Source organism: Barbus barbus (assembly GCF_936440315.1).
Source record: "Barbus barbus genome assembly, chromosome: 49".
Classification (NCBI taxonomy): Eukaryota; Metazoa; Chordata; class Actinopteri; order Cypriniformes; family Cyprinidae; genus Barbus; species Barbus barbus.
In genome coordinates this window covers 5,145,047-5,160,875 of record NC_136727.1, presented here as the reverse complement: position 1 = coordinate 5,160,875, position 15,829 = coordinate 5,145,047, and the positions used below count along the sequence as shown (strand labels likewise).

The 15,829-nt window shown below is 33.5% G+C and overlaps 3 protein-coding genes across 3 annotated transcripts; 1 reads left to right on the top strand and 2 right to left on the bottom strand.

The window, feature by feature from the left end:
- Window positions 1–271: 271 nt before the first annotated feature.
- Window positions 272–2,059, bottom strand: LOC306867426 (uncharacterized protein). The gene is made up of 4 exons (XM_079413071.1): window positions 2,019–2,059; window positions 1,614–1,940; window positions 1,427–1,471; window positions 272–1,272 (listed from the first exon to the last, which is right to left on the bottom strand). Exons 1-4 carry the CDS (start codon window positions 2,044–2,046, stop codon window positions 1,265–1,267), a joined length of 408 nt encoding a protein of 135 aa, XP_079269197.1. The 5' UTR covers window positions 2,047–2,059; the 3' UTR covers window positions 272–1,264.
- A 3,675-nt stretch (window positions 2,060–5,734) lies between these two features.
- Window positions 5,735–9,113, bottom strand: LOC306867178 (uncharacterized protein). Its single transcript, XM_079412753.1, has 6 exons — window positions 9,046–9,113; window positions 8,638–8,967; window positions 7,287–7,331; window positions 6,973–7,089; window positions 6,654–6,715; window positions 5,735–6,470 (listed from the first exon to the last, which is right to left on the bottom strand). The coding sequence occupies exons 1-6, from the start codon at window positions 9,071–9,073 to the stop codon at window positions 6,393–6,395; spliced, it is 660 nt and encodes a 219-aa protein (XP_079268879.1). The 5' UTR covers window positions 9,074–9,113; the 3' UTR covers window positions 5,735–6,392.
- Window positions 9,114–9,924: 811 nt separating this feature from the next.
- On the top strand, window positions 9,925–14,962 carry LOC306867328 (vesicle transport protein USE1-like). Its single transcript, XM_079412931.1, has 8 exons — window positions 9,925–10,114; window positions 10,350–10,399; window positions 10,633–10,711; window positions 10,803–10,955; window positions 12,045–12,060; window positions 12,447–12,477; window positions 12,562–12,724; window positions 13,870–14,962. The coding sequence occupies exons 1-8, from the start codon at window positions 10,013–10,015 to the stop codon at window positions 14,050–14,052; spliced, it is 777 nt and encodes a 258-aa protein (XP_079269057.1). The 5' UTR covers window positions 9,925–10,012; the 3' UTR covers window positions 14,053–14,962.
- Window positions 14,963–15,829: the final 867 nt, after the last annotated feature.

Sequence of the window (15,829 nt, the reverse complement as noted above, 5' to 3'; positions counted from 1 at the left end):
TGTACACGTAGCATGTTTTTTATTATTATATAATAAATAAAAAAGAAAACAGAAAGAATAGAGCAAGCTAGTGTTAGAGGCCTTTTTTGCTTTTGTTAATTGTATAATAAATTAATTGTTTAGTTGTGTCTGATTCTGATCTTGAGCAGCTTAAGAATAGGAAATACAAGAGCTTTGTGTATGAATTGCAAATATGCATCAAAATTACATAGACCTCTGATGGAAATAAATTATTGACATAATCTGATGGAAATAAACCACTGATTCAGTTGAATTATTACAAATACATATTTATTTTCTGGAAGCTGGGCTGAATGAGAAAATGCTATTACTGCATACCGTCAGTCAGACATTGCAATAACATTAATACCAGAATATATACATAGTTTTAAGAAAACTATGGTTACGCATTCATTATATAGTCAAAACGAAGGGCAAATCCCCTTCAGGGGCCTTTAAGATCCACTGCATTTGGAAAGTGGTGCCACAAATGCTCAAGTCAGCTACACTAACCAATTACCATAGCAAGTTCTGACAAAAAGTTATTATTAGTCTTGTTTGTCACATGATCAGTTAGGAGAGTAAATAATAACGGAGTGTCTATTTACACTGTGCAAACAGCCTCCACCCACCAACGTGTGAATGGGTTAGTCAACAATAAAAAAAGATGTTAATTTTGTTTTATAATCTACTACAATACTGAGCTGCAGATAATTGCCACTATTTGCAATAAGTAGTATAGCAGAAAATATTGCTATTTTAACAGTGTAAATAGAATCTATAGCTATTTGCACTTATTGTAAATAGTATCTATCGCTCAGAAAATATGCTATGTGCACTTAGTGTAAATAGCATCTGTGCAAATAGCCGCTGCCAAATAATAATTGCGGTCACTGAATCCCATTACAATCAATTAATGGATCTGATTTTAGCTAGAAACTCAAAAAGAGAAGTAAACAAACATTCTAAAGCATTACAAAGTTGATTTATTCCACAAGAAAATGGTATTTGAAATCTTACATGACGTTTTAATTTCGGACAGATTTCAGTCATTTTTTATTACAAACAAACAAAAGCAAATCATGTCCTTGAAAAAATAATTTTATCAAGCAATTCTGATCATTTGAAGCAAACAGCGACAAATCAACACAATCTCTCTCAGTATGAAAGTGATTTATATACAGAGTTTGGTTGAACTTGTAGATATTCAGGATCTGTCAGTGGATCTGAGGAGGATGGATGTTATTCCTCTGTCATGCTCACCTCAGACCTCTAAACGAATGATAAAAAAATAATAATAATATTTTATACAATCTAATTTACAAATTAAACAGTTTTCATATAAATGTTAATAAAAAAATTACATTTTCTAATAATAATACAAAAATAATGATGATGATATCCTAATAATAATCAGATGTATTACCAGTGTTGTACAGGCTTTTATGATCACCCTCTTCTTCAGACATTTCTTCAGAAAAGCACAGGTGAAGTAACATATTTAATGTATTGGCTAAACTGTGCATTCATTCTTGCCACTAAGACTGCAAAACAATTTTATATAAATAATAAAAGCTAATATTTTTATTGATGTATTGCAGTTTATCACTTACCAGTGGTGTGCAGTCTGATACCGTCACTGATCTGTAGAGCAAAGCCTGGTTTTATACAGTAATAAATTCCTAAATCATCAACACTGATATTATTGATTACTAAGCGGCTTCTGTCTCCCTCTGAATATTTCTCACGGAATTTTTCATCGTAATATTCAGTCTTTTCTGATCCAAATGTTCTCAGTATCATCTCTGGACGAGCTGGTAGTTTCAATACAAACCAAATAACGCCTTTTAATCTGTATTCACAGGCTAAAGTCACGCTTTGTCCTAAAACCACCTGCTGATCAGTTAAAGCTTCTGTGGACTGATTCCACACAAACAGACCTGAAGAAACAGAAAACAGATCATTGAGATCATCTGATCATGACAGAATCACACTCAATCACACAGAAATAAACTTACAGAGCAGTGAAAGCAGCAGCGTCTTCATTCTTGAGCTTGTTGAATGTGTTCAGGTTGAAGTTCATAGTGTCTTATAGAGGAAGTGCTACTGCTGAGCTGCACAAAATATCAAATTAACCAAATGACTCACTGAAATGAAGCAAGTTCAACCTGATCTGTTTACTGTAAGTGATGCCTCATTTAAAAAAATAATAATAAGGCCCATATATATGCATCTTACCTTCCATTCAAAATTAGTTCATCATTGCTATTTTAATTTTAAAAACTCTAATACAGAATAAAATAACTTTGGAGGAACTGGTGAATAAGATGCATAATGTTCTGCAGCTTCATCAAATTCTTGTTAAAGATGTTAAAAATAACTTTCTGGTAGCGATTGCTACTCATTCCAGACCAACTGAACAGATACATGAGAGTCAAAACTAATGCAGCAGCCTGCAGATATTGACTGAGAGCAAGGTTTTACTTCAGTAAAAGTTTAGTCAATCAAACTGGAAATGTTCAAATATTATAAAATGTCAAAATGATATATAACTTGTACCCTATGTGTTGTTTTGCTGTTGTCATATGAGGTTTTAGTTTACTATGTGTAAATGATGAAGATGTGTTTAGTTTAGTCCAAGACAAATTTAATTTTATGAGGAAGTGATGCAATTCATTTCTATTAAGTGGAGGATTTGGGAGATTCATTTACCCTAAACAGTTGTGTAAGCTCCATCACACAGTGTTCACTTCTTGTTTGGTGTCCAGAGCATATTTCATCAAATACCAAAATTAGCATGTCAGCACATTTTGGTTTCTTTCCTTGAAAGCTGTTCACAATTTTGATGACTAAAATAATCAGTCTTTATTTCTACAGAATGATATCACAAACATTGTGACCAGTGTTGGTGAAAGTTACGTTTAAATGTAATGCATTACAATGTTGTTTTACTCCATAAAAAAGTAACTCATTGTGTTTTTATGGAAAAATTATGCATTACATTACTTTTGCATTGCTTTTTGTCACCTTAGGGTTATTTATTTATTTTTAATAATGGAAGAAAAACTCAACAGTTATATTTTTGGCAATGGTAAATGTCCTTTTACATCTAAAGTGAAGTGAATAAGGCGAAGGAAGTGTTTCCCAATTTCTCTCAACATGAGGACAGTCTTCTCAGTTAATCAATGGGAAAACAAAGTAACTGGTGTTACTTATTTGAAAAAAAAGTATAACTCAGATATTTTCTTGTAAATTACTAATGCATTACTTTACTAGTTACTTAAAGTCATCTGATTACATAACTCATGTTACTTGTGAGTTACACACGTGGTCAGAATGATTGGTACCCTTGGTAAATATGATGGCTGTGGAAATAAATGTGCGTTGTTAATCCTTTTGATATATTATTTATTTTAAATCACAAAAATCTAAGCTTTCATTGGATAATAAGAATTTAAAATGGGGGGAAATATCATTATGAAATACATTTCTGGACACAATTTCTGGTAGCCCTAGAAATTCTTATGAGTAAAGTATATCTGAAATATATTCCCATTCATATTCACAATTTTGAGCACTCCAGGGTGATTATGAACATGAAATTATCCAGCCATGGCTTCCTGTTTCACAGAAATACAAATAGATATAATAGATATAAATTCCCTTAATCATTCGTCACAATGAGAAAAACCAAAGAATATATTTCTGATGTGCAGCAAAAGATAATTGAGCTTCACAAATTAGTGAAGTGGCTTTAAGAAAAGAGCTAGAGCAGTGAAAATTGCCATTTCCACCATCAGGGCAATAATTAAGAATTTCCAATCAACAGAAAATGTTACGAATCTTCCTGGAAGAGGATGTGTGTCTATATAGTCCTAACGCACGGTGAGGAGGAGAGTTTGAGTGGCTAAAGACTCAAGAACCACAGCTGGAGAATTGCAGAAACCCCCATGTGTACAAAAACAAACCTTAATAACAAAAACGGGTCACTAAGCACAAAACCAAGCTTCTGCTGTGGCCATTCCAGTCCTCTGACCTGAACCCTGTAGAAAATGAGTGAGGTGAACTGAAGAGAAGAAGCACTGTCATGGAGCTGGGAATCTAAAGGGTCTGGAGAGATTCTGGATGAAAGAATGGTCTCTGATCTCTTGTCAGGTGTTTTCTAACCTCATTGAATAAAAGGGTGCCGTTAAGTGTGTCCAATGTGTATTAGAGAAAAACATTTCATAATGATATTTCCTCCCATTTTAAATTCTTATTATCCAATGAAAGGTTAGATTTTTGTGAATTTTTTAAATATATCAAAAGGATTAACAATGCAGATTAATTTTCACAGCCTTCTTTGATCATATTTACCAAGGGTACCAATAATTCTGACCACGTGTGTTCTACCCTCAACAGTAATGGACACACTATTTAACTTTTATGATTTAACCTCAGACACTTTGAACTTCTGAGATGGACAACACACACACGGCGCATTAACATACCGACATCTGTCTCCACATCCCACTGAGAGAAAATGCGGGAAAATGCCTCTGTGACATGCATCAGTTTCTTTTCTTCCCCTCTTCCCCTCACCCATCCTTCCCTTCACTCAACTCACTCAGAATGGTCAATACTAGAATGTAATGTTCTACATTAATACAAGTGATATTTACAGTCATGTTTGGTATCATTTGAATTGTCTCATGGCGACTGGTACAATGGTCTCATTCTTACAAGTAGTAAACTAAAAGGTAATACAGATCCTAAGAGTTTAGAGATGTATTGCACACTGTAGAGGGTGGTTCAGTTCCCAGTGCCTTTCATGCAAATTAACTTCTGTCCCTAAAGGTGTTAACTCGACTTGATCAAAGCAAATTCCAATTGTTAGTTCCTGTCTCCATTTCGGGGATGTTTATCTTGGTCAGAGTACTTAAGGAAATGTTGCAAAAGGATCGGGGCGATTCTGTAGCCAGAAGCCCGTAGTGTGGTGTGTCTCAATACTTCACACTATGTATTTCTATGCATCATTTACTCGTAGATTTATCTTTGAGAATTCGATGTTTTGTATTGATATGATTTGATCTCTTTGAATTGGCTATGTAATTGACATAACACATACAGTATTTACCTGACTGATAATAAATTGTTACATTTGACCTTATTCTGTTTTACTCTGTAATTATTGACTCTAGTAGATTATGTTGTATCCTTGTTAGCAACATGAGCAACTTGATTGGCTCTATCACTCTCTCCTCTCCACCTGTATCTGGTGTGTGGTGAGTGTACTGGCGCAGTTGTACTGTGGCTGCTGTCGCATCATCCAAGTGGATGCTGCACGCTGGTGGTGGTTGAGGAGAGACCCCCACATGATTGTAAAGTGCTTTGGGTGTACGGTAATACACAATAAAAGCGCTATATAAATGCATCATTCATTCATTCAAGTTTGAACTTTGGAACGCAAAAAAGTGCAAAACTGAACGTTTCCGTTCTGATGCATTCGCATGCATATAAATGGAAGTCAATGGAGCGAAAAGTGCCATGTGACCACCCCTTAAGAGTGTTGTACCTCTTCACCATTTGTGCTGTAAAGATGTTCTAGTTTCTCATCTTGACATTGTTGGCGTCTTTTTTTACACGCTTGGAGTTTGATCTGGAACAGACCTAAAACAGCAACATCATTCATGACTAAATACTATAAAATTCATCACTATGTATCATAACGTATCAAGTAATACAAAAGAATGTAAAGGAATTCTTTGATATTATTTATTATTACCGTTTTGTATAATACATGCAGAATCCTGAAATTTCACCTCTGCAGAAAACATTGCAATGTTCAGTATGATAAAACAATCAGAGTCTGTTGTGTCGCGTGATGTTGTGACTGATTCAGTTCTGTCTCATTCTGATTTTGAGCAGCTTCTGTTAAGAGTTTTGTTCAGATATACCAAATATGCATCAGCATTTTGTAAATCTCTGACAAAAATGAAAGTCAGAATGAGAGTCCAAACAGCTGATAAAAACACCACAGTAATCCACAAGAAATCCAGCCCATCAATTAATGTCTTGTGAAATGAAAAGTTACGTGTGTGTTTGTTTGTTACATCCACATATGACTGTCACATGATCAATCAGGAGAGCAAATGGACTAATCACTGTTACTGAATCCCATTACAATCAGATTTTAGCAACTCAGAAAGAGACATAAAAACAATCAAAAACATTACAAAGTTTATTTATTCTAAAAGAAAACATTGTGATAAAACTTGTTGGACATTTTCATTGCAGATAGATTTTAGCCAGCATGTTTTATTATGAACAGACAAGAGCAAATAATTACATGTTCAAGCAGCGCAGAATTCTGCTCATTTGAAGCAAACACTAATGAATCAACTCTGTTTCATCTAGATGTTTGGCAGCACCTCTAGATATTCAGGATCTGTTTGTCCTCTGTTACTCTCACAAAACTTCATAGTAGAAATCTAAACAAATGACAAAAAACATACATTAGATGCGTATTCCCATGTATCAACACAGCTCTTCATGTTTACACATTCATTTTTTTGATTAAACATCTTTTGTTTTGTATATGTAATATGAAAAATTTGCAAAAGCAGTCACAATAACCGAATTGTTAACATAAACATCAAAAAGAGACATCTTACCTGATGAGCATTGACATATTTAGGAATTTTCTTAGACAGTTTATGTTTCACCATTAATACACCTAAAATAGCACAATAATATTTTATTAAATGCTGCTAAATTCATTGATAAATGTAATACAAATAAGACTGTACCTAAATATTATATTTATGTATAATTAATTCTTATTTTATATATTATTTATAATATAATTATTATAAATATATATATTTCATATAATCTATCTATAATCTATAATGTCAAAAAATTCTACTAAAGTGATAATTAGTGATAATTTTTATTACATGGTTTAAATATATCATCGTCTTTTTTACTCACCTATCACAGCAAACAGCACAACAGTCAACAGACTTAACATAATGATGGGAATCTGAGGTGTTGTCTGATCTTGTGCTGGATTTTTTTGCTCTGGTTCACTGTGATTTCGGGGCGATTCTGCGTTTTTGAGAAAAATACCACGTTTTATCTTCTACAGCCAGGTAACTTCTATAATGTTTATATAATTATTAGAAAAACGGCCAGGTACAGTAACTTCTATAATGTTTGTATAATTGTTAGAAAAATTAAATAAATGCCATGCATTCTTGCCATTTAGATATGTATTTTGAATACATTTATTGACAGCGACTTACCAGTGGTGTGCAGTCTGGTACGACCACTGTCATCACGAGACATTTCTTTTAGAAAAGCAAATAAATTAATTTATTGTTTGGATAGTTAGTAAACCTTTTAAATAAAGGGAATTCATTCTTTAAATTTAGATTGGAAACAAATCTGCAAAATATAATTTCATAACAAAAATAATAGACAAATAGCTGCAAGCAGCAATTAAGGAGCCAAGAACAACTGAGGCTAAATGAGGAGCTAAGCATGGCGTGGAGCGTCAGACCAACTGCAACAATGAGTAATTAAAGCAATTTTAGATTGATTTTAGTCAAACTGGTGGCGCTGTTATCAAATCTATGTGGTATTTTCTGTGTGAGGTGACAATGGCACATACAAAGTTTGGTGTCATTATGTCAAAGCTTTGCAGAGATAGTCATTACAGTCATTTTGGCATCATGCCTCAAGTTTGTTGTGACAAAAACATACAAAAACTGTTTCATCTATCGACACAAAATCCATAACTTTTTGTCAGAGCACTTGGATTTGACTTGAATTTGATGAGAATCAGACAAACGGTTTGAAAAAGTAGGTTTTTAAGAAAAATCTAAATGGCGGACAGGACGTTTGGTCAACTATGGCATATTGGTATCTCTGTTCTTGGCATGACCCCAAAAATATTTTGAGACCAGTTTCATTACAATAGGCAAATGTATTTGAAATGTTATTAACATTCATAATGGCGCATACAAAGTTTGGTGTCAATATTTCAAAGCTTTGCAGAGAGACAGCTTCAGAAACAGTTTGACCACAAGGGGGTGCTGCCCCCAAACTTTTTGAGTACATCAGAGCATGGTCTCGAAGACGCACACGGCGTTTCATAACAATATACCAATGTATATGTACCAGGTCTAGAGCTCTTAAAGCATTAATAATAATAACAGAAACAAATATTTATTATTTTGAATAGTAGTAGTGGTATCTCAGAAGAATACATTTATTGCCAGTGACTTTCCAGCGTTGTGCAGTCTGGTACGGTTGCTATGAGTCATTTCTTTTAGAAAAGCAAAGTATTAATGTATTGTTTGGATAGTTAGTAAAATTCTAACCACAGGTCGAGAGCTGGAGATCCAACCACACAATTAATTTTGCAATGCTGTTTGCGAAACAGAAAGTATGGACACAGAAAACACCTTGAATGTTTAACATCGATTTTGAGAAACACACCCCAGCAGTGTACAGTATGGACCATAACTGTCATCATTTCTTTTCTAAATTAATTAACAGAAATAATCTGTTTAGATAACTGTAATGCAAAATCCTAAATATACAACATAATAATGTATATCTTAGTCAAATGTATTGCAGTTTCTCACTTACCAGTGGTGTGCAGTCTGATTCCATCACTGATCTCTAGGTCGCACCCTGGTTTTATACAGTAATAAATTCCTAAATCATCACCACTAACTTCTTTGATTAATAAGCGGCTCCAGCCTCTCTCTGAGTATTTGCTGATTAATTTGTTGTTGTAATATTTCACCTTTTTAGGGGCTCCAAATGTTCTCAGTATCATCTCTGGACGAGCTGGTAGTTTTGTCACAAACCAAATAACAGCTTTTAAATTAAAATCACAGGCTAAAGTCACATTCTGTCCTAAAACCACCTGCTGATCAGTTAAAGCTTCTGTGGACTGATTCCACACAAACAGACCTGAAGAAACAGAAAACAGATCATTGAGATCATCTGATCATGACAGAATCACACTCAATCACACAGAAATAAACTTACAGAGCAGTGAAAGCAGCAGCGTCTTCATTCTTGAGCTTGTTGAATGTGTTCAGGTTGATGTTTATAGTGTCTTATAGAGGAAGTGCTACTGCTGAGCTGCACAAATACCAATAAATCAGATGAAGTGATGTAATTCAACTTATACTGACCCCGCTGGCGCTTGTTGTTTATTTACTGCTGCTGGTTGAAGTGTAAATAATAACTCATTTTGAAAAAGTCAGGCCCAAATATGCTAAATAAATAAAATGTTATTTTAGTTTTGATGAATCTACAGAATAAAGGAAGTTGCCAAAATATACTGTTTTCTTTAGGAATGGGTGTATACCATATGGGTTTGCATCATATCCGGAGGATTCATCAAGTTCTGATTATAGATGTTAAAAATAACTTTCCAGTTATGGTTGCTGTCATTACGTATTTCAGACAGAATAACGAGACACGTCATTAAAAAAACACTACACGCTACATACTCTTGTTAAAATGGCAGATTTTTTTCAGTGTGTTTATAAGAAATACAATCCATCATTAAGACACTTTTAACTTTAAACCATCGCATCTGGACAAATATAATCCATAATAACACTTCCTCCAGTAAGAAAATCCATCCTCTGTTGTCCTCTCATCAAAATCCACTGACATCACTGCTTTGGACTGTTATGTAAATAATGTTTGATCTTGTGCATATTTCTCTCCTGATTCAGACGAGATGATTTTTTAATGGAGGAAGTGTTATTATGGATTATGGACTAATTATGGATTAATTCGCTTTTTTTCTCAGATTGCATTACCTAGATATGGGTTTGGACGTAAGTTACAAGTACACGTGTTTGTATGTTTGTTTTTAAATTACATTCGCATGAGTTATTACCAACCGCTCCTGTGTAACCAACAGAGGACTCTTAATTTGTCGCTCTCTTCCGCCTTGTTGTACGTAAACCTGGCGCGACTTCCGCTTTGAGCGTCAAATATGGCCACGTCCAGACTAGAGATCAATTTTATCAGGTTATTATCGCGCTGTGAATCTCTGGCTTCAGAGAAAAGAAACGAGACCGAATGGAGACTAGAGAAGGTAATTCATAACAACACTGCGTTTGCGTGTACTTCTGTGCTTTTGAAGTAAATGTTATATTTTCTGCTTGATACAACAAAGCAATTTCTATATGAATTGCGTGTCAAAAACAAAACATGCATTCATATTTATACCTAATGCGCTAGAATTAAATAGTCTTATTTGCTTTCTAATATCTTCTCTATCATGTTTAGCAGAAAATCATATTTAATAGATTTACTTTTGTCTTTTCAAGTACGTTGGTGCTCTTGATGAGATGCTTGTTGCCCTTAAAAAGAGTCCCAGGTAATTTTATATGAGATTACACGCTTTAATGAATCACATATTTGAAGAAAGTGTAAACATAATAAACCATTTCAACATTCATTGTATGAAAATGAAATATATTACGGTCAAACAGGCTAGTAGTGTTTCTCCTACAGCTGTGATATAAACCGATATTGAAGTAAATGTTATATTTTCTGCTTGATACAGATATTGTTGATGAGCCATGATTTATATCTGATTTATTCCCTCAGCAAACCAACACCGGAAATACTGACGGACTACAACCGCAAGGTGGACTTCCTCAAGGGTCTCCTAGAGGCAGACAAACTGGTCAGTCATTTTGCTATTTGGTCATCACTTGCTCAAGTATGACGAGTCATCATTCTATGATTGTAACTAGAAACGCTTTGTTCGTGTCTAGCCGACTCCAGCAGAGAAGTCTTTAGCCAATCAGCTTCTGGCTCCTGGACGGACGCCTACGATATCCAGCGAGAGAACTCCTGCCAGTAAGACTCTGCACATTCAGAGTAAAGCGCGATGTGCTGGAGAAATGAGGAAGGAGCTGATGAGTACCGTACGACATCTTCCTCTTTCAACTACTGTAACCATGTGCTTTTTGTGTTTTTAGGGAAATATGTGAAACCTCTTAGAAGTGCACCTTCATAAATCCTAAATCTAAACATCCTTGAAAATATACACTGCCGCTCAAAAGTTTGGGATCAGTAAGATTTTTAATGTTTTTTAACTAAGTTTCTGCTGCTCAACAAGGCCGTATCTATTTGATCAAAAATGCAGTTATTTTGTGAAATATTATTGCAATTTAAAATAAGTTTTCTATTTTAATTTACTGTGAAGTATAATTTTTAAGGTGAATTTTCAGCATCATGTCTTCAGTGTCACATTATTCTTCAGAAATCATTCTAATATGCTGATTTATTATTAATGTTGGAAACCGTTGTGCTGCTTCATATTTTATTTGGGACCTGTGATATTTTTTTAGGATTCTCTGATTCATAAATAGTTAAAAATAACAGTATTTATTAAAAAAATAAATGTTGTGTTACAATATACAATGTTATTCAAAAGTTTGGGGTCAGTAATTTTTTTTTTCTTTTTTTTTAAGAAATTAGTACTTTTATTCAGGAGAGATGTGGTAAATGAATAAAAAGTCATAGTAAAGACTTATATTGTTAGAAAAGATTTCTATTTTGAACAAATGCTGCTCTTTTTAACTTATTCATCAAAGAATCAAAACAAAAGTATCACATGTTCCAAAAAACAATATGAATATTTCAATACTCATAATAAATCAGCATATTAGAATGATTTCTGAAGGATCGTGTGACACTGAAGACTGGAGTAATGATGCTGAAAATTCAGCGCTGCGTCACAGAAATAAATTCTATTTTAAAGTGTATTAAAATAGGAAAACAATATTAGAAATTGCAATAAGATTTCACAATATTACTGTTTTTTCTGTAATTTTGATAGAATAGATACAGCCTTGATGAGCAGAAGAGACTCCCTTAAACAACATTAAAAATCTTACTGATCCCAAACTTTTGAGTGGCAGAGTATATACTAGTTAAGAAAAAAAATTCTATTCTTTTTTCAATTTTTTACATTGTAAAAAAATGTACTGACTCTGTTCTTTTCTTAACAGGCTGTGTCAAGTTCTGGTAAGCTGTAAATTTAATTTTAATTTAAATACAGATATTACGCATGCCTTTTCTTTAGTGCTGTCAAATGATTAATCGCAACTAATCACATCCAAAATAAAAGTTTTGTTTACATAATATATGTGTGTGAATTGTGCATATTTATTATTTATATATAAATACATACACATGCATGTATATATGTAAGAAAAATGTTCTGTTTGTATATTAAACATTTATATATATACATGTAAATATTTTCTAAATATATACATGCATGTGTGTGTATTTATATATACAAAATAAATGTACACACATATATTATGTAAACAAAAACTTTTATTTTGGATGCGATTAATCACAATTAATGATTTGACAGACTACTTTTCTTTGTTCTTCATGGTTAGGTTCATTGGATACAGATCTCAGACACAGAAAGTAGGTGGCGCTCTCTCATTGATTTTTCTATGTGAATGTGTCACTGGTATCTACAGTGTTCAGTTATTTCTGCTGGTTTGTCAGGAGTATTCCTGTAGACGAGCGACAGTCTGCGGCAGAGCTGGACGCTATTCTACAGCATCATAACAACCTGCAGGAGAAACTAGCCGATGACATGCTGAATCTCGCTCGCAACCTGAAGAACAACACACTCGCGGCCCAGAACATCATCAAGCAGGACAACCAGGTCTCATGTTTTTCTCTCTACACGGCTGTAGTTAATCTGGTGTTTATAGAATAGTGCATATTTAGGAGGAAATAAAGTGTACATCTTTTAATCAACCACACATTTTTATCATTATCATTCTCAAATGACATTCAATTCTTTTTACTGTAATATATTTCATATAGCAAAACACGGTGGCCAATTATCTACTTCAAATTAATTATTGGCAGTGTAAAAGAATATAACTAACATTTTTGGTAGTAATAAATGAAAATAAACAAATTTCATTTTTGAATGTTCTTATAGTAAATAATAATAATAATAATATTTTTTACTTTGTTGTTGCTGATAATTAGATTAATGTATTCCATTAATAAAATACTGTTAATATTATTACATTTATATTATCACTGTTATTATTATTATATTCTAATATTATAAATGTATTAATAATATTATTACATACTTATATTACGGCAATATAGGATTTTTTTGCACCAATTATCTGCCTCAAATTAATTATTGCCAGCTCAAAAGAATAAAACACATTGGTTAGTAATCATTTTAAATATCAAATTAAAAGAACAAAATAAATATTGACTGTTTATATTCTAAAAATATATTTTATATATTTAAAAAAATATATATGTTTGCACCAGCTTCAAGCCTTTCAGTTCCTAATTGTGGGTATTGTTTTTAAATCAGCATATTCAAGCTTATAATTATAATAGTTATTATTAAGTAATTGCATAAATATTATTGCATATTATTTTACGTAATATAAATGTAATATTATTAATAATTATTTTATCCCTTTTTTTGAGTGAAAGTCACCACAATAATAAGCATTTAAAAATGTAAAATAGCAGTTTGAAAAAGAGTGGTTTATTATGAATTTGTGATTTTTGTTGTTGTTGTGTGACCACTAGAGGGCAGCAGTATATTAGTGTTACACCAATTATTGAGCTTTCAAACCTAAGTGTGCTGTTACTACAGCAACAGGGCATTACAAATCTGTATATTAACTAATATGATAATTTTTGAATGACTTTGTCACCAAACAGTGCCATTAAACTCAAACCTTTGACATAGCCTACTCTGAATATTTTTTTGTTAAACTGAACGGCAGTGAACAGACTGTAAACATTCCTCTTCCTCCTCCTCAGACCCTCACTCAGTCTATGCGTCAGGCAGACATGAACTTCGAGAAGCTGAAGACGGAATCGGAGCGTCTGGAACAGCACACCAAGAAATCCGTCAACTGGTTCCTGTGGCTGATGCTAATCGTCGTCTCCTTCACGTTTATCAGCATGATCCTCTTCATAAGACTGTTCCCGCGACTCAGATGATGTTAATCATTAGAAGTGCTAGATTTAATTTATCACAACAGGTTTACAGACACTAGCTAAGAGTCATTAATTTGATTGACAGCCTCAATCATTCAGTCAGCTTCAGTCATTCCCGGGAAATGTACTTCACCTGCATGCCATTGTCGATGAATTCTGTGAAGAACGTCTTAAATGAATCATTTGGTTCGGTAAGAATTTGATAACTACAAACTGTTCGTCAGTCATTTAAATACATATTCTGACAACAAACGTTCTTAATACAAATTCTGAGATCAACATTTTCATTTTTTTAAAGACGCGTTCAAAGTTTTCCCTGAATTGTTTTCATTTCCTATAAGCTTATATAATATTGCTTAATATAAAACATTTTGACACTACAAATGAGCGTTTTGAGACGCTTAAAATGAGTTTCATCCAGCTTTATCGGAGTTTCTGTCAGTCACTTTCTCACGTACGGTCGCTATAAAAACGGACCGGTCCGGTCAACTTGTCCAGACTCGCCGCGTCGGTCAGGAAATGTTCTGGCAAACAGCAGGAGGTATTTTTGCCCGTCGGAAGCACAGATGGATACTGTCTTCTCCACCCTGAGAGCAAATGGCCCATATTTAGCTGCTAACGATCTATTTGTGCTTGTTCCCTATATAGCACATGGACGGAGTATTGCTCAGATATGGTTAACGTGTTTGTTCCACAGCGCAGCTCTATTGATGGATCTTAATGTTCACCAGAAGTGGTCTGTCAGTGATCGTTTATTTGTAAGTGTGCTTAGTCTCGCTCCTGTAATTCATTCACATGAACACAGATGGTCATAGGCTACTCTTCTATTCTATCAGATGTGTTCGAAGTTATCCGTGAAGAAAAACAGGAGGGTGTAATGCATTATTTTAATAAAACAATTTGCAATCCGCCTACTTTTTGTCTATTTTGCTTTAATTTTTTTTACAAAGAAGGTGCGGTCATATTTATTCTTGTTTGGCGAATTTTCGCAGGCGAAATCATTGCACGAAATGAAAAAATAAAGGTAATTTATTATTTATAAATTTAGAACTTTTTCAAGCAATTCTAAGTTTTAGTTCTAAGTAAAAACTCAGAATTGCAAGAAAGAATTTTGAATTTGCAGCTCGCAATTCGGAAAATCTATATTTTTTTAAGCAATTTCATCATGTAATCTCAATTTTGAGGGGAAAAAGTCAGAATTGCGAGATATAAACTCTATCGTTCCTCACGATTCTGAGTTTACGTCTCGCAATTGTGGCTTTTTCCCCCTCAGACGTCTATTACATCTTGAAATTGTTTTCACTTTTAATAATCTAAATTTAATTTAATTCATTCTTTTTTTTTTTTGGCCTTGTCGTATATCACCTTTAAATGTTTTCATACATTAAACTTTACTAAATAGCATTGTCAACAGGTCCCACATAACAGGGTTCCTAGACAGGATTTGGAAAAGTATGGAATTTGATTTAGCCTAAGTATTTTCCAGGTCTGGAAAAGTATGGAAAAAAGAAAGAGTATGGAAAAATATTGGTGTTTTTTATGATAGAAAATTTTGAATTTCACGAAAATACATGTATCATACAAGAAGTGAGGTGCATGGCAGCTGTTTAGTGATTCTTAGTGATCGTCAAATAAGACTGAATGAATTCAAGGTGCTCTTTTTCATTATGCAAAATACAGGTTATAAGCATTTTGGGTTTCTTCTCAATGTATTCTTAGCACCATGTTACATAACCTCAAGGACCTTTGCAAAAATAAAATATGCAGTCTTTTATGTGCA